Genomic DNA, 17,809 nt, shown 5'->3' with positions numbered 1-17,809 from the left:
AATTATGGAAATATGGAAACAGCTGTCCGTTGCGATTCTGTCATGACTTGAGTCCATGTTAGGATTTCAGTTGTAGCTTTTTACTATTGGATGCAATAATTTCTACAATATACTGTATTCCACTTGATTGAAGACTTTGCTCTGCCTTGCTGCTGCCCCTCCCATCCCAGCAGATCACCATGCCCAGCATATGTGCTTGTGTCCCTCATTATCTCAAGCATGACCAACTGAGGTTCTCATCTCACACTGGCTCATGAAATGGCTGGTTCTGGACCCTTTTTGTAATTCTCAAGTAGGAGAGAAAACCAAAAAGCCCATCAGTCTGTTCCCCCCCACTCTGTCTTTCAAGAAAAACCAAAGCAATTCCTATACCATTTTTAAAAAGAAGAGCAATTTAATTTACACAGAAGTACTAAATGTACATAATTCTTTTAAAAAATTGTTATACACAATAAATACAGTACAAAATTATTTTATAGTACTATATTTCGTTTTTGAACTGTGATGAAGTTCAAACTGGTACCAGCAGGGGGGAGGAAAGAAAAACTGGTTATTTATTTATTTTTAATACTAAAAATGAATGGGGTATTACTTTTTGCTTCCTCGTATTTGGAAAGCCTTCTTGTTATTTGGTCTTGGATCGAAAACGCTGAAGGATTCAGATGGGCCTAAATGAAATTACATCAATTTTGAAAATGACCTTTCAGAATTACCCTCTCAAGCCCATTTAAGTCCTAAATTGGCAATGATTTGAAGTGGGCAGTTGGATGGTTCTTAAGAGTAGCGATCTGTATCTCTCCTTCTCTTCTCCAAAATACCCCCCTCTTAAAAACCAAAAATACCTCCATGAAAATCTAAACACGCAGAAAGAGATGAGGGACTTCCCTTCCGCTTTTGCAGCTATGAAACCAGAATGCACGGTCTCTTGGCTTAAAAAAATACTGGAAAAGATGTCGTAAAATATACTTTTCCCATAATAATGAGGGTGCCGGTGTGTATTATCAACCTCTAATCTGAAGGGAAGAATTTCCCTGCTTAACTATTTTGTAGTGAGAAGAGGCGGTGAACAAATGAGCTAACAATCCCAAATCCACACTTTTTAGAAGAAGGAAAAAAAGGACACTAAACAAAAAGCCAAACAATTTCATATACATTTTTATATATATATTTATATATAAAAAAGAAGAAAAACCCCACCAGCCTGGGAGTCGGAACATCCCTTATTGCTTCCTAACCATATATGTTTTCCCCCCTCCCCACATTATGGTAACAAGGGGGTTAGAGGTGGGGAGCACTGTAAGCTTCAGCGAGTAGTGATTCAAAACCAAACCTGGTTTTCGTTTCTGCTTGGGAGACTCCTCCCGCACCTCTCCACGATGAAAGAGGAACCTGTTTGCCCCCAAATCAGCAGCTTCTTGCAGCTGATGAAACTCTGTTGTTGTTTTTTATGCCAGTGGAGGCAAGTTAGTGAGCGTTCCGTGGCACTCTGGCTGGGAAAGCCCGTGTGTGCAGGACTGCTGTGTGTGCATCAGAGTATGTGTACAGGGCTCTGGATCAGGGTGGCAAAGTGTGAACATGTCCAGGTTGCTCCTGGCCTCCTCTTATAAAGGCTGTAGCTAATGCTTTGCGATGGAGCACCCCTTTTAAGTGGGGGGTGGGTGGAGCAGGAGGGTGGGCACGTGCTTCGGAATATCCCCAAAGACTTTCTCTCCTTGCAAGAAGTAAGTTTTAAAATGCCACCTTATGCAGAACCAAAATTAAATAAGAGAGCGATGAAATGAGATTGAAGGGTGGCGCTGTGGGTTAAACCACAGAGCCTAGGACTTGCCGATCAGAAGGTCAGAGGTTCGAATCCCCGTGACGGAGTGAGCTCGGTCCCTGCTCCTGCCCACCTAGCAGTTTGAAAGCACGTCAAAGTGCAAGTAGATAAATAGGTACTGCTCTGGCGGGAAGGTAAACGGCGCTTCCGTGCACTGCTCTGGTTCGCCAGAAGCGGCTTAGTCATGCTGGCCACATGACCCGGAAACTGTACGCCGGCTCCCTCGGCTAGTAAAGCGAGATGAGCGCCGCAACCCCAGAGTCAACCACGACTGGACCTAATGGTCAGGGGTCCCTTTACCTTTACAAAGCATAAGACAGGAACAGTGCCTTTCTTCTGTTGCGGTTTTTGTAGACAGAATCCACTGGGATCAGTCTCATATCCCCCACTGATATGAATGGGGGCTGTGCAGGGTATTTTCTGACTGGAACTGCATCCTCTTAAAAGAAAATCTGATCCAGGAATCCCTTGTGGAAACTCTGGTGTGGACACAATAGTTCCTGCACGAGGCACTATGCATTTGTGTGAAGTGGAACACACAACACTTGTAAGTGGGCTCTGGTGTTCTGTTTTCTTAAGCAATTTGCACCATTGGTAAGATGGGGTGAGTTTTGAAACACACTTTGTCAAAGACAAAAAAGAGAGAGAAATTTAGACCTTCAAACCCCCTTTTTGGTTCAATTATATCCCCAAAAACTTCTCCAGTAAACTGCATTTTTTAAGACACAAACTTTTTTCTCTACTTCACAAGACACAGTAAAGTTTAAAGGAAGAGGAACTGATGCTAAGGAATAGGCTTGGACCAATAGTGACATTCTCTAGTATTTTTCTGCCTTTCCCCTGTAATAACATTTTCGGGTATAAGGACTATTGGTATTCCCCTCTCTTATTGTTTTTTTTTGGGGGGGGCAGTGGGGTGGTGAAATGCAGCTAACAAGGACAACCAGCCAGAGGAAAGAAAAAGTGTCTCCAGGTACATTTGGTACTGTGTGAACAGAGAGGCCTGGAGGAAGAAATGCAACACAGAAATCTACAGATGGGTTTACATGTTCTCTGCCCTCGGTCAAAAAGTGTGAGTGATGGTAAGGCAAGATAATAATGAAAATAATATATATATATTTATATTTTAAAGGCCTGAATTCAGTCTCTTTATCCACAGAGTTATACTAGAGATACTAGCCAGCTCTCTACCCACACATCCTAGAACAGATTTTGACAGATAGCTGCCAAGCATGCTTTGCAACTGAACAGGTAAACATAAAATTATTTGTATGCTCCAGTAGCTTCATGGGAGCAAGTAGCCAAGGGAGAATGAGGCAAAGGCAAAAGAAATAGTAGAGCAAGTCACACAAGTGCACAGACAATGCAAGGAGTGAGAGATGGGGCAAAACTGCTCGGAAACACCAACAAACTGCCGTATTTTTCCGTGTATAAGACTAGTTTCCCCCATAAAAAATAATGTCCAAAATTTGGGGGCGTCTTATACACGGGGGCCATCTCCTCCCATTTTCTTAAATCGGGGTCCCCAGAAATAGGGGTCGTCTTATACATGGGGGCGTCTTATAGACGGAAAATACGGTAATACATTTAAGAAAGCTTGCATGGGAGCTGGACCATTCAGCTGCTGACAAGATCGTAATTACTCCCTCATCTTTACTTAGGAAAGAAGTTATCTCAGATGTACTGACTTCTCTAAATTGCCCAGGTTGTTTCTGCAAGCACTGACAAACTCTCTTTCTCACACATACACTCGTTTTTAGAATGAATAAATCAAAGAAGCACACTGATAATGTTAAGGCCTCACTTAACTGTGTTTGGTTTTTGCGGGGGCGGGGGTGGGTGGGGGGAGAAGTCAGCAAAAGAAAGAGTTGAGAACGTCAGTTTTTCGGTACCCAAAAGACACAGCTAGCCAGGATGTTTTCACTGTTCTGAGTTCCAAATCCTTCTGAAGGCCTTGATTTAAGAATATACGTTTAGCTGTTTGCGGGGAGTTTCACATTTTTAAAAGCGGCATTTCCAACATAACAGAATGGCAGCTAAAATTCTCAAAAGAAATGTTTATTTTCCTGTAACTTTAAAGATGAAAACTAGAACAGTTGCTGCGTCCATACAGTTTTGGTTTCTGCAGCCTTCCCCCCCCCCCAAGAATTGCTTTTTAAACCCTTTCAATGCTTTTCATGACATTTTATCATCAGAGTTTGGTCAGGGACAGGGTGGTGGTGATGGTGGACACCAGGGGAGGAAAACTATCAAAGAGACTTTGTTTCAGGACTGCTTGGAGATGGGGGAATGTAGAAAAGGAGCGCGTGAAGGAATTCGGAAGGGCAGCTGCAGCAAATTCCCGACTCCTGGAAACCAGAATTATAGCTTCTTTTTTTCCTTGGAAAGAAATAAAGAAGTCTGAGGGGAGAAGAGGGAAAATTAAAGATTTATAGCCAATGGCTGAATGGAGATCACTTGGCACTATTACAAAAGGACAAACAGCTTATCTCCCGGTCAGACTTGCTGGGCCTTATTTCTGGCTCTTGGGTTTATTCTGTGGGACAGCCGCCAAAAGAGTAGGCCGGCCTGCATTGAATCTGAAACTTGATGTCAAGAAAGATATTTCTTTTATTTCCTTTATTTCTTCCTACAAGCAGGGAATGTGGGATGCAGTGGCACAGAGGAAGAAATCCAATTTTGGTAGTTTGATAAAGCTGGCTGTTTGCTAATAGGCAACTCTGAAAATAATGAGCATACAGGCCCTGCTTGAGAATAAAGAAAGCAGAATTCTTTGGCAGCACACCCATTGCTTCGCAAGCTGTAAGCTAAGGTATGCGTGTCTGCTTTGATTTTAGGTAGCATAACTAGTCTGGGAAGAAGAGAGACCTACAGTAGCCAAAAGGGGCACACACAAGCAAAACTGCGGTATGCGCTGGATTCTCACGACTGAATTGTACTCAATAAGAATCCAAAAATGCCCTCAACAGTCTGGTGAGCTAAAAGCACAACAGTATATGTTGCGTTTCCGACTCAACTCTGAAACAATGGAGAGTCCATCTCCCTGACAGGATGAGAGTTAGGAAAGTAAACTTTCAAGACTGCGAAGAGTACAAAACATTAGGAAATGGGGGCCATGAACTATGGAAGAAACACAGACAATTTTACCCCTTTCTTTCTTCACCAGCTATACTCCCTTAATCAGTAGGGCACTTGTACAATGCAGGAGGCGCTGAATCTGCATAATGATTTTTTTTTGGGGGGGGGGTGCTCTCTCCCTCCCTCAATTATGTAGAAAATTATCCTGTTTGCAAAACCATGATGATTTCTACGCGCACATACTAATGATATAGTATGGCTCTGCAGGCTATGAACTCTAGGATAACTTATCTTCACATGCGTTGTGTTTGCACACAGTGGGCTGAGCAAAAGTGCACACACCACATTATCGTTTTTATGCTCTCTTGGCTATAATACAGAAGGCTCAAGGCAGAAGAAACCTGTCTCTAACGCATGGTGGTGAGGAGGACACAGACATAACCAGAGGGGAGTTTTGGCACCTGTAAGCAGGAAAATATGGTCTGAATTGGTTTTTGCATCCAGTGTCACTTGAGGATTAGTCTGGAAGAGTGTGAATTAAATGGGGGGAACCCCCATAAGGTTGAAGACTTTGAGAATTAAACCAAGCACCGCCCTTCCAGAGCTGCACTGCAACACTGTGTTGTAACAGGATTTAGGAAGAATCATTACACCAGAGTAATCTGCAGTGTGCCATGGAGTACCCTGACAGTTCCATCTGAAAACCCAAAGGGCAGCGACTCTAGCTCGCATTTACTCTTGATGTCCATATGCAAAACAATACAATTTTTTGACCTTTAGGTACAGGCTCATGTTGCTGTACTGGGATCAAGGAGAGATTCAAAACAGGAAAAATGTAGTAAGCTTTCATCACCTTTCCTTAGTGGGAGAGTATATAAACCTTCAAGTTATGAAAAACTCATCAAAAAGGAAAAGCAGCATTATTTCAAAGTTTAAGCCACAGCAAGGATAAAGTTATGTGATTGCAAACAAGGGAGAAGTGGCCCAGCTTTTTGGAGTTGGCACCACCTCTAATATAGAACCAATTTCTACTCATCAATGCCCTGTTTTTCACTCAGGCCAAGTCCTAACCATGTTTACAAGAAGTTTCTACACCAAGTCACAAAAATACTTGATTAACAATCACCCTTGCTCTTTAAAAAGCCAAGGCTGCTACCTTTCCAACTTGTCTGCCAAATGGTTCTGTGCTAACTCAAAATTCCCCAAACAGAAGACTGCCTGCTGACAACCCACCTCCAAGCCTGTTTTGAAGTTTTCTCTTCACACAATCCAGCAGTGGAGGAAGTGAAGACGTCCCTGGTTCTCTCTCTGAAGAAGGCTAAGAGACACCTCCTAAACAAACACCAATTCAGGAACACTTTCAGGTGGAAGAGCATTCATCCCTATAGAGTATGTGGCACTAAAGAACATTAATACACCACAGAGGAGAGAAACGAGAGAGATGGCACTTCCAAAGGCCTGAGATGGCACCTAAGCAAAGTGTCCTGCAGGGACAAGGAAGCTAGTTGTGGAAGAAGAAGGAGCCCAAAGTGATCGTGCATGAAGGTTGCAGCTGCAGATTCCATCATGCAGAGGACTCAATGACAAGAAATCCAGTATTTTCAGGTCCAGTGCAAGTTTTAAAGAATACTAACAGGGCATACAGGACACCTGCCACCTGTCAAGGAAAAGAGGAGAGTCTTGAATGGAAGACTTGGGACGGCAGATCTCATACTGCTTCATTTGTATGCCACTCTCCACATACCAATCTCTCATGCGATCAAGTCTAAGCTTTGCCAAGCTGCGGCTAACCAAGGACCGTGTCCTACCTTAGCTGTTCTGTTCCCACACAACTCAGTGCTGTAATGTGGGGAATGCTTAGCTCTTTGTTTTTCTGTGAATAAAGCCAGAGGTAATCTAAGAATCTGAAAGCAAGGTTGCCCTACCAGCATGTGACTTGCTTGTAAAACACTTGCATAAATCCTGCACACATAATTATTTTTGTTTTGGGGGTGTAGATATCAAGAGTAGACAAAATGAGAATCACTGATAGGAAAATAAAATGGGAGATCTCAAGTCAAAAGTCGTAACAAATGCAACAGCCAAGAGAGAGAAGGGAGCAGAGCTATGTTAACAAGCCCCCCAGACACTGCTATCTTATCCCCCAGCAAGCAAGAGGAAGACGCTGACAGTTTTCACTAAAGGATTCTCATCCTATCACATGACTTTTGTCCACATGCAGGAAGCAGAAGGATAGATGAGAGGTGCAATGCTGTGGTTTTAAAAATGGAAGAAACCAAGGTGGGAAACTGAAGCCACAGGATGCAACTAGAGGGGAAAACCTGGCAGCTGCTGCAAAGGAGGAAAGAAGTCAAAGAGAAAACTTGCTTGGCTTCCTGCCCATGCCTGGCTGGGGTTCCAAGTCTCCTCTCTTGGGAATGCCCAACCAACTGTACACCTCTGGCATCTTGAATAGATTTCTTTTGACAAAAGGTTGACAGGTTGGTTTATTTTTTAAAAAAGGGGGGGAGGGAAGACGTTAGAGAGAAATGTACACCCTCTTGCCAGAACTTTCCTAGTTTCACTCATCCTGACTGCATTAACCAGACCCATGGATATCTGAGGAGGGACTGGCTTCCTCTTTAAAAAGGGCTTATTTGTAAACTCAACCCACACTTCTTTGTTTAAACCATTAGTGTTTGTATCTTTTCTCCTTTCTTCTTCGTTTTTTTTGCATTTTGTTCAGATTCTATTTTTTTACGTTAAAAAAGGAAAGAAAAAGCAGACAGTTTATACTTAAAATAACTTAAGAAACCCCACAAAATCAATTACATAAATTGCCCCTTGTGGCAACTCCTCTGGAGCTGTCCCCCTGCCCTACCCCATTCCTTTGGCCTCCCCGCTGGCTTCTGGCTTGGGATTTGTGAAAATGTCCAAAATATAGGTGTGGAGTTTGGGGCGGGGAATAAAACCCAATTATCATCAGAGATTCAAATTAGCAATTTGTTACAGAATCTAAATATTACACAGCCAACACTACCACCTATGGGCCCCCAATCCAACCCCCACCCGCCTGCCTCGCATTTGCTGTACTTCTTCTTTAAACATGGTGCATGTGATGAGACAAGTATATTGTAAATCCAGCCGCAGCTTTACAACAACCAAAACCCATCATATAAACACTTGGATGGATGAAGCCTCTGTAGGACATTCTCACTGCCCGCCCCACCCCAGATCCCCGCTCTTCCCTTCTGGTATCAGCCCTATTCTATCAGGTCTCTGGGAAGTGGCACCTTGGCTTCCAACCGTTTCCCAGCCAGCAGAAGCTGTAGCAGCTCCAGTCCTTGGCTCTCTTTGTACAGTCTCTGCTCGGTATAGATTTCTGTTATCTGTTCAACGTCCTTGCTCCAAGGCCGCCATTGTGATTGGGGGCAAGGTAAGCGTCTGTGCGGTGGACAGGGGAAGAGAAAGGGGAGGAGGAGGAGTTGTATGATGAGGAGGGCGCTCGGCTGTTCTGGCCCCCAGCTTGAGGTTGCTGCAAGTTCAGGATGCTATCAATGGCGCTCTGTAGGTGCTCGTTGAGCGAGTCATCGGGGGGGCTGTCGCTGGAGAAGCTGGCATTGTCCACATCGAAAGACTCTGACTTTCTGCGTTTGGCTGGGGGCAGGGGCACGTCCCATGTGAGTTCAGAGGCAGAACCATGGTCAGGTGGCTCCATTTTTATCATCCGGTGATAAAACTCATCCTCAACCTCCGCCAATTCCTTCATAAGGCCACTGGTTGAATCGTCGGTCTTAGGAGGGGTGGGGCTCTCTTGCATCACGAGGGAACGGGCATCGCTCCGGTTGAAAAAGGTATGCTTGGTACCCTCCTCTGACCGGCTCTTCTCTGCCCCAGCCATGGAGGGGCTCTCGTGGGTTTTGCGGGAAGTGATGACGCTCCTGGAGCCCCCGTCCTGCTTGATGATGAGGGTGCTTGGCACCATATCAACTTTTGGGCTGCTCTCTTTCAGGCAGGTGTCAGAGGCTTTATCCGCTACAAAAGCGTCCACATTCTCCCGGTAGGTCTTACGGAGGGGAAGCCTGCAGTAAGTCACAAGGGGCTTTTTCTCCACTGGAGCTGCTGTGATATGATCAACGGTCCCATTCATTTGCCCCGCCGTTGAGACGGCAGTGGTGGTGGCAACGGCTGAAGCCGACGAGTGCTGGTCAGCTGTTTTGATCACTGTGCACATGGGCGGCGGTGTCTGGTGAACCGGGTCCAAGGCAGTGTTGTGAACCACTTTGCTAAGGCCCGCCTCCTGTTTGATCTTCAGTTTCAGTCCAATCCGGCTCCGGGCTTCATAGGTTTTGATGGGTGGCTTACTCCTGGAGGGCAAGGCATCGTCGTCACCATCTAATGAGGGAGAGGCCTTGGCCCACGTGACCGAGGGAGAGCCTCCGCTGTGCTTGATGACCAGTTTTGTTGGGTTGATCTGGGTTGCCATCTGCACCGGAGGTGCCTTCAGGTTCTCAGACGCCAGAGCGGCACTGCTGGACAGAGCACCCTGAGCCAGAGAAGAAGCAAAACTCTGCGACCGCGAAGATGAGGAAACATACTCATCTGCAAGAGAACAACATGTGTCACTATTTCAGACAAAAACAGACTGAGGTCTTCTCACGCCACCACTGACTTAACAACAGCAAACTTTAACCTAGAGATGGCCACTTCTTTAGTGTCACGGGCCACTGTATTCTCCAGTTACAAGCTGGAACCATTCAGTCCCTTTCACAGATGCCGACTCTCTATAATAATATTGGCATCGCCTCAGAGCCAAAGCTCCGCAGATATGGAGTGTGTGCACTCAGGTGGTAGGTCACAAATGTGTTTCTTGTAAGATTCCCCCTCAGGAGACAGGTTATCAGTCAAAGCAATGCTTCTTTGGCTTCCAGAAACTGTTCTGCTATCTCACACACAAATATTGATACAAAACACAGAAGGAGATTTATTGCTCATTTTCCTTATAAGTGAAACGGTGGTTCAAAAAACATTTTACCATACCTTGATTAAAACTTTGTAGGGGTTGCAGATAAAATTGCTCTGTGGGCTACTCACTGACCACACATCATGCATTTGGATAACACCTTTAAGCCTTTTTGGGCTGGGCACCCAGCCACCTCTCTCTTACCTTCGCAGCACACTTGTTTTTTTTCCTTCTGAACCAGGAAACTCTGGTTGCTACATTTGGAATTCTGGGTCTTAAACCATCTTCAAGCCGTTGATATCTAAAGTCTCCCATTTCAGGTTCTGCATTCTGCAGAAGTGCACTGCGAAGGGAGGAGAGACGGGGCTGTGTGCCAGAGACGCTTTCATATATTGGTTTACTAAACTGAGATATGATCATCCAAACTGAGATGAGAAATACTGGAGGTCAAGCCTGCCTGGGAGTCAGTCCTCTGCCCTGGAAGTCCTTAATGTCAGATGTGGAAGTCGCTGACAAGAGAAAGACAGTTTGCATTTTCTCAAAAGCACAAGGGCAGGGAGTGGAGGGAACACATACACTGGAATAAGCAAGCTACACAAGGAAATGAAACGCGTCTTTCCTCACCTGGCTTCTCCTTTGCCAGCTGTTTATCAAGAGTTAAGGTGGTCTTTTCTTCCTGTATGAACATTCGATCAATCATCACCATCTCTGCTGAAGGACTGAGTCTCTGCCAATGGAGGACAAAATATTGTGTCATGGGGAAGGCAAAGCCAACCTGAGCCTCATGAAACACCCCCCTCCCAATCTACATATTGTTGGGAACTTCCTTCCCTTTGCTGCTGCCTCCCTCACTGTTGACATTTAGACTGACGCTCCTCAGGGCAGTGGCTTCTGTACATTTATAAGGCTGTGGCAAAGATGAAAGTAAGAAACAATCAAATCTGTGTTGGAGGTGTAATCAAGTAGAGGGGACACTCATACATATGTGGTGGACAGTGATAAAATCAAGGGCTTCTGGGATATGGTGTATGAGGAGCTAAAGAAAATATTCAAACAAAATTTTATTAAGAGAACAGAAGCTTTTTTTTACTGGGGATACTTGATACAGATATAGCCAGAGAAAACAAAAAAAATTTCTTTTGTGCTACAGGGGCCGCGAGAACATTAATTGCCAAAAATTGGAAAAAAGAAATAACACAGATAAAAAAAGAACTGCAAGATAAATTATTGGATTATATCTAATTGGCCAGATTGACTGGAGCTATCAGGGATCAGCCCAAACAAAAATTTCAAAAAGACTGGGAAAAATATAGAGAATATCTTAAAAAGCAGTGCCCTCGAATTAATACTTGGATTTGTTTCGATTAACTTCTGCAAAATAAATTGAGGTATGTAAGTCAAAAATAGAAAGAAAAATAAGGAATTAAGAAGGAAATAGTTTACCAAAAACGAAAAGAGAACCATGTTGAGGATGAAGGAAGTCAATTGGAAGGAAAGAAGTATGGTGTATATATATTGATGTTCATTTGTTTGTATAAATTTTGTAAGTAACAATGTTTTAGTTGTATTTCTCTCTTTTTTGTAAGTTTTAGTGTTGATTATGTATTATTATTTTTATGTTTAATGTGTGTATGTGTGTCGTAAAATAAATTCAAAAGAAAGAAAGAAAGGATCCATATTAACTGATTAAGAAGCCAGTGGCAGGAGAAAGAACAGTTACATTTATTCTGCTGCATTTCCTTTTGTTTGTACGGATAAATGCAAAAGCCCCTACTATCCCAGCAATCAGGTCAAATGGGAGGCAATGTGGTCAAGTGTGGGGCATTCCTAAGCAAGGGAATCCTTAGCAATCCACCAGGGTGGCTCTGCAACGCTCAAAGGATGAGGCTGGTTCCAAACTCCTACCTGCAAAATAATCACTATTGTCCACTTCTTTTTTATGAACTGATATGGGTTTAAACAAGCTGGTAACGGGTATAATCTACTGTACAGAGCTGCTCATTTTCCACAGATGAGTGCAAGTGGAAACCGTCACATAAGAAGCCTCTAGCCCTGATTAGTGGTGGAGATACGTATTTTAAAAGGGGCTTGTTCCAATCTCCCACTTGCAAAATAATCATTATTGTCCACTTCTTTTTTATGAACTGATAGTGAACCGATATAATCTACTGTACAGAGCTGCTCATTTTCCACAGATGAGTGCAAGTGGAAATCCACATGTAAACTGACACCTAAGAAGCCTCTAGCCCTGACAGAGGTGGAAATACATATTTTTAGATATGCAAGCACTGTTCATGTTCCGGCATTCAAGGACCAGGGTATCTTTGCCCTTCACCAGTCTCTTCCTTGTTACCATCAGTCATTTAATCTCTCATTTCCTTACAGCCCCTCAACCTGCCCAAACTCCTCTTGTTGCCACCAGTCCACTCCTGCAACACAACCCCCTCTTCTAAGCATCTCCCACCCAAACTCTGCAAAGTTTCAACTATCTGCTTCAGAAGAAATAAAACAAACCGGGCAAATCTTTGCAATTAAACCATACCGGTGTCTTGTATTGACTTGCATTAGCTCATTCTAGGCATAGAACCTTGGTTTCTCTGGGAGAAAATGAGGAGGTTTTGGCAACGTATGTACATCCCTGCCTATTCTTCTTTTCCTACAAGATCACTTCTCCATCATATTCATTTATAATAATAATTTTAAAAATACACACCAAATTCAGAGTGTACCATATGATTGCAACAGGTTCCTCCCAAACACAACCTGTTATCAGCCGGCTGAGTGTTCCTGGCAAAGGCCAGGATTAGATGAGGATACTTGTTGGAAAACGATCTGTTCAAAGAGGAAGCTAGAAAAGAAATTCTTACCCGGGATTCCTCCAACAGCAGCAGGCGGTATTTGTTCAACATGGCTTGTGTGCGTTTCAACAACTGCGTAGACACCATTTCAAACTCTTCATCTACTAGAAAGAAGCAGAACAGGAAGGGAGGGAGGGAGGGAGGGAGAGAAGGGGTGGTGGTTATATGATTGCCTCCTGTGAGTGGGACCTGCTGTAACAAAAAACCTTCTTGCTGCTGGAGAATATTCATAATGCACTAATGTAAGTATTTCTTTCTCTCTTTTTTTGGCCAATTGTTTTTATTGATTTTCCACAATTTTAAACAAATTGTTACCAAATTAATACAAATTTAAAAGCTGACTTCCCACCCCCCAGAAGTCCCTTCTATTTTCCTCCCTCCTTTGCTGCTGCTCCCAATAAAATAACTTTTCGAACTATCATTTCAAAATACATTCATCCCTTCTCCCTACACATCACCTGCACAATTACGAATTTCTGCTATGACTTTTATACATTATTATAACCTGTCCCCCAAAATAGTCGAGTAGAGTAAATCCTCTTTTATCTATCTATAATAGTCATTCATCAATTTTGAAACATTTCCTTCTGATACCTCTTGAGAAACACTTTGCCTGAGAAAAAGGGATCTACTTTCCTTCCAGACAACACACACACACACACACACACACACACACACTCCTCCCTAACATTCCTCCCCTCTCCTAATGTAAGTATTTCTAAAATGGTAGCCATATTTCTCTTTAACTGCAAAGAAAATACCTGAAAGACTGACAAATTTATTTTGGAATGAATTTTCACAGGCAAGGGCCTATTTTAATCAAGATGCATGAGGCAATCTAGATAAAGTTTAGAACCTGCGTATACAAACATGTACCCACGTGGCACAGCTATGTGCAATGTGAATCAAAGACGCAAAAATAAAAATGCAAAAGGGTAGCTTAGAGTAGGTGTACTAACCTATTAGGAATTCAGGATTCTGGATTTAACTGGAGTAGGTGTTCTTCTTCATTCCCACTGCAATCCTATGGGCCTAGCCCTAGAAGATACCCAGTTCACAGCACCCACAATCCAGTGAGCATAGCAGGGATGGTAGTACTGAGCCCTCAAGGAGAACAATTACTTTATGCACATGAAGTACTTTGGGAACTTAGCTTTTACTTTATCTTAGCTTTTACTTTTAGAATCATAGAATCATAGAGTTGGAAGAGACCACAAGGGCCATCGAGTCCAACCTCATACTGATGATTATGATCATCAGTAAGGATACAGAGTAGTGGGGTTTAATAGAAGGGGGTTGTCCAACCCTAATGCTTGGACAATTAGCAGACAAGCTATGGGAAACAAGAGTCAATCCATCTCTTTGCATCTGATGCAGGAGAATTCCAGACAAAACTCACCTTTCCGATAGTCATGGGGAGAAGGCAATGTTCCTTGGTATACGTGGTATGGTAGGAGCCTCTGTAAGGCATCTTCAAATGACCGAAATGAGGTTTTGTAGTCAGGATGCAGCACTGCTCCTTGGTGTTTATGCAGCTGTTCCAAGAAACTAAAGGAAGCAGCAAAAAAGATTAAGCTTGCCAGGGGTGCTAATTTGGCCCATGAGGTTGTTTCCCCCCAACCATGCTCACCTGCCCCATAGCAGATATCAAATATCAGCTAGCAGTACCACTTTGCTCCATGTAATGGTTATGTTTGTTCTATGATTGTAGATTTCATTGTTATAACCTGCCATGGGATCTCAAGGTGAAGACTGTGTAAGAAATCATATTTATGGCTACAAAGGAACAAAGAACTTAGGTCGTTCCTCTGCACACGGGATTCCATTTAGTGTCTTTTAAATTTGGTTCCACCCTAGAGCTCCTGAGCAGAGCTAATAATTGCCCAAAGTGGGGTTTGCATTCCGCTTTCGGCAGGAATTCTTGCAGCTTGAGAACTCAAGCTGGGATTGCAAAAGAATGAATCAATCCATAGTACACTTGCAGTGAACTTCTGATTCTTCCTCTGAAGTTGAATCACCTGGTGTCATATGGCATCAGGTGATTTAACAGGTGGGTGACCCCACCGCCCTGTAAAAAGTGGTTTGTGGAGGGTGGGCCAGTTCTGGATTCGACCCACTGGCCAGATCCAGGTCCCCACCCTGATAAACACTAGCATTCCTCTGCTTTGCTTCTGTTCTTAGGACTGCATATTTGTTGAGGGGCTCTGGTAGAGACTCACCAAGCTTCCTTGCTGGGCTGTAGCATGGGAGGGGGCTTTTTCAGGTTTCCAAGCTTGCCCTCATACTGGCAAGGAGAAAAAACAAGAACAAAAGAACAAAGAGCAACAGGTGAATTTGAGGCCACAAAGAAAAGCACCTCCTGCTTGTAAGTGGCCAGGCTTCTGGTGAAGATGCTAATCATATTATGGCAACGCTAATCAGGCAAACATAGCAGTGTAGTAAGAGACCTTCGTAGAAAGTGATGGGAGATTTCGCAAATCCTTAGAAGCATCAGACAAATTGGAACAGGTTCAAAAGGAGGACAATAATAATAATAAATAATAAATTTTATTTATACCCCGCCCTCCCGGGCCAGAGCCGGGCTCAGGGAGGCTAACACCAGTAAAATTACAGTAAAAATGTAATAGGGGAAAAACCCCCAATTTAAAATACAGGTTAAAATGCAATTTAAAATGAAGCCTCATTTTAAAAGAAGCCCATAGATCAAAACCACAAGGGGAGGGAAACATAAGGGCCAGACAATCCAAACCAAAGGCCAGGCGGAACAGCTCTGTTTTGCAGGCCCTGCAGAAAGATGTCAAGTCCCGCAAAAAAGATGGTTAGAAGTATGGAATACTAAGTCATATGAGGGAAGGCTGAAGGACTGTTTAGCTTTGAGAAGACCGAAGGGAGGCACAATAGCACACTCCACATTTCTGCAGAATGTTGCACAAAAGAGGACAAGGGCTAACTGCCCCAGAGGGCAGCACTAGATCTAATGGCTTTGAGCTGCAGGAGGTTTTCTTTTGGCTGAAATGATTCAAGGGATATGATTTGGCTGAAACAGCTTGCCAAAAATATTTAAATGAATGAATAAAAGTGGCATGCTAGTGCATAGGCTCACCTGCTGCTGGATTTGGGATGGGGCTGAAGGCATGAGTTGAGGCAAGCCCTTTCCAACTACCTGGAGCTGCAACGGACCTTTCCCCAGATTCAGGCCTGACACAGAGCTAATGACTCCAGGCTTTGTCTGCCAAAGAAACAAGAAGGTAGCTTTACAACCAGATGGATTGTAATGAATTAGAACCAGATACACAAAGGAAGTTAGCAGCAACACAAACAGTTGCAGCATTGCCAACGCTTGGGAAGATAGGTATCAGAATTCTTCAGTGCTGCAGTTGCAAACCCTTAGCTATGTGGATAATTACAGCATTTTTAAAAGAGCCATGAAAATTTAAAGCAGTTTATTTAAAGCGATGCAAAGCCCTGAGTATGGAAATATATACTTTAGGTTATTTTCATAAATCGCACAAGTTGATGGCAGAGCACAAAAGAGCAACATGTATACTACTGCAACTAGATAGTAGTTCAAACTATGCTGTTGGAACTATTTAAGTTTAACCACTAACAATAATCATGACTAACTACTTAGGCAATTAGGCAAAAACTATAAATAATTGACTATATATCATACTGAAAATATATATATATATATATATATATATATGTATGTACATATGGATGATCTGGCCCCAAGAGTGACAGCTCAGTGACATCTACTGCTAATAAACCTTCTATGTGAGACAGTGTTGATTCTATAATCAATACAATGCTTAAGCAAGACTCATACTGTTGGTGCTAAAAATAAACACTAGGCAATTATCAGCATGGGTATGTTTTGTTGCAAAGAATCCTTAGCTTGCTTTAACAATCCCACCTGAACTGGCTGCTGAATGGCAAGAGGACCTGCAGGTTTTGCTTGCCCAGTGGTTGCTTTCCCTCCAGAAATGGTTGTGGCGCTGCTGGAAAATGTTTTACTCTCCGAAGGAGCTGCAGCAGCAATAGCTAGAGAAATGGGGAAGAAAATACAAGCGAGTGAGATTTCAAAATGATATATGGAACATTTTCAAGTTGTAAAAAATAGTGTCTGGAATCTCAGTTTGAGTCCTACATCTCTCTTTTGGATTTTCTATATGGTGCCCGGTGGTGCAATTTCTTTTTTTTACAGATGCTCGAGCATCACTGGTCCCTAAAAAACCTGTAGCTAGGGAGTGGATGGACTGAAGATTGTGGGAGCAAGCTTTTCTCCCTCTCCCCACAAACACAATGTTTGCAGTCATGGGCGGAACTTGGTAGCCACCTTCTCCCCTACCCTTGCAACCAGAAGCCAAACATAGAAACGAGGTTTAATTTTCTAAGGTGATTTAAGGCCTGGCTCCTCTCATTTAACCACTGCCAGGAGGAAACGGAAGGGAGAAGATAAGATACCAGAGCATATCAGCAAGAATAGGCTATCTCCCCATGCTGGCACTTTCAACTTCTTTTTCCATCCAAGCTGGCCTCTGAAAGAGTCTGTCTGACTCCTAATGTTCTTTTCTCCCCCTTGATTATGACCAGGCTACTCCCAAGTACATAAACGTAAAGCCCTTACCCCTAAAAGGCAGCATTTTAAAAAATGGATACAGACCATCCTGAAGGATGTCTGGAGACTACAGCAGTCCCTGACATTCCGTAGCTGGCCATCCTAGCTCTTGCGTCCAAAGCCAACCCTTTGATTGCTCCACCAGTTCAGTGAAGAAAGCAAAGAGTCTCTGCCCTTCCATTGCAAGGGATTGGGAGAAGGCCATTATTCATATTGGAGGTTAGCCAGGCCAGCAGGGCTAACATTCCTGCTCTCAGGAAATGTGCCAAGGAATCTTTAATGAGCACAATAACGGAGAAAGGGCTAGATGTTTGAATCTTATGTGGAAGAGCAGGGGGAAGAATACTGCAGGAAAAGCTGAGAGCAACGGGGGGGGGGGGGAATAATGTTGCTAAGTCAGATCTTGTTTGGTTTTTCAATCAATCTGGAAAAAAACAATGGAAACCTTCTTTCCCCTGGCCATGGCAGGCAGGCAGGCAGGCAGAATTCCA

The 17,809-nt window shown here is 43.4% G+C and overlaps 1 protein-coding gene across 8 annotated transcripts in view; it reads right to left on the bottom strand.

Annotated features, from left to right (window-relative positions):
- Positions 1 to 371: 371 nt before the first annotated feature.
- BICRA (BRD4 interacting chromatin remodeling complex associated protein) overlaps positions 372 to 17,809 on the bottom strand; it is a 107,245-nt gene continuing 89,807 nt past the window's right edge. For 5 of the 8 annotated variants that reach the window (XM_081868634.1, XM_081868637.1, XM_081868635.1 and 2 more), the window contains 7 exons: positions 16,614 to 16,741; positions 15,801 to 15,926; positions 14,917 to 14,981; positions 14,097 to 14,245; positions 12,707 to 12,801; positions 10,464 to 10,566; positions 372 to 9,478 (listed from right to left, as the gene is read on the bottom strand). In XM_081868634.1, the coding sequence (XP_081724760.1) occupies positions 8,262 to 9,478; positions 10,464 to 10,566; positions 12,707 to 12,801; positions 14,097 to 14,245; positions 14,917 to 14,981; positions 15,801 to 15,926; positions 16,614 to 16,741 (1,883 nt within the window). In that variant the 3' untranslated portion in view covers positions 372 to 8,261. The remainder of the gene's footprint in view (positions 9,479 to 10,463; positions 10,567 to 12,706; positions 12,802 to 14,096; positions 14,246 to 14,916; positions 14,982 to 15,800; positions 15,927 to 16,613; positions 16,742 to 17,809) is intronic. The other 3 variants (XM_081868636.1, XM_081868641.1, XM_081868639.1) reach the window with 2 other exon arrangements.

Source organism: Podarcis erhardii, assembly GCF_964252035.2.
Source record: "Podarcis erhardii genome assembly, chromosome: 7".
Classification (NCBI taxonomy): Eukaryota; Metazoa; Chordata; class Lepidosauria; order Squamata; family Lacertidae; genus Podarcis; species Podarcis erhardii.
Note: the sequence above shows the minus strand (reverse complement) of the source record. Positions and strands in the feature narration are given on the sequence as shown.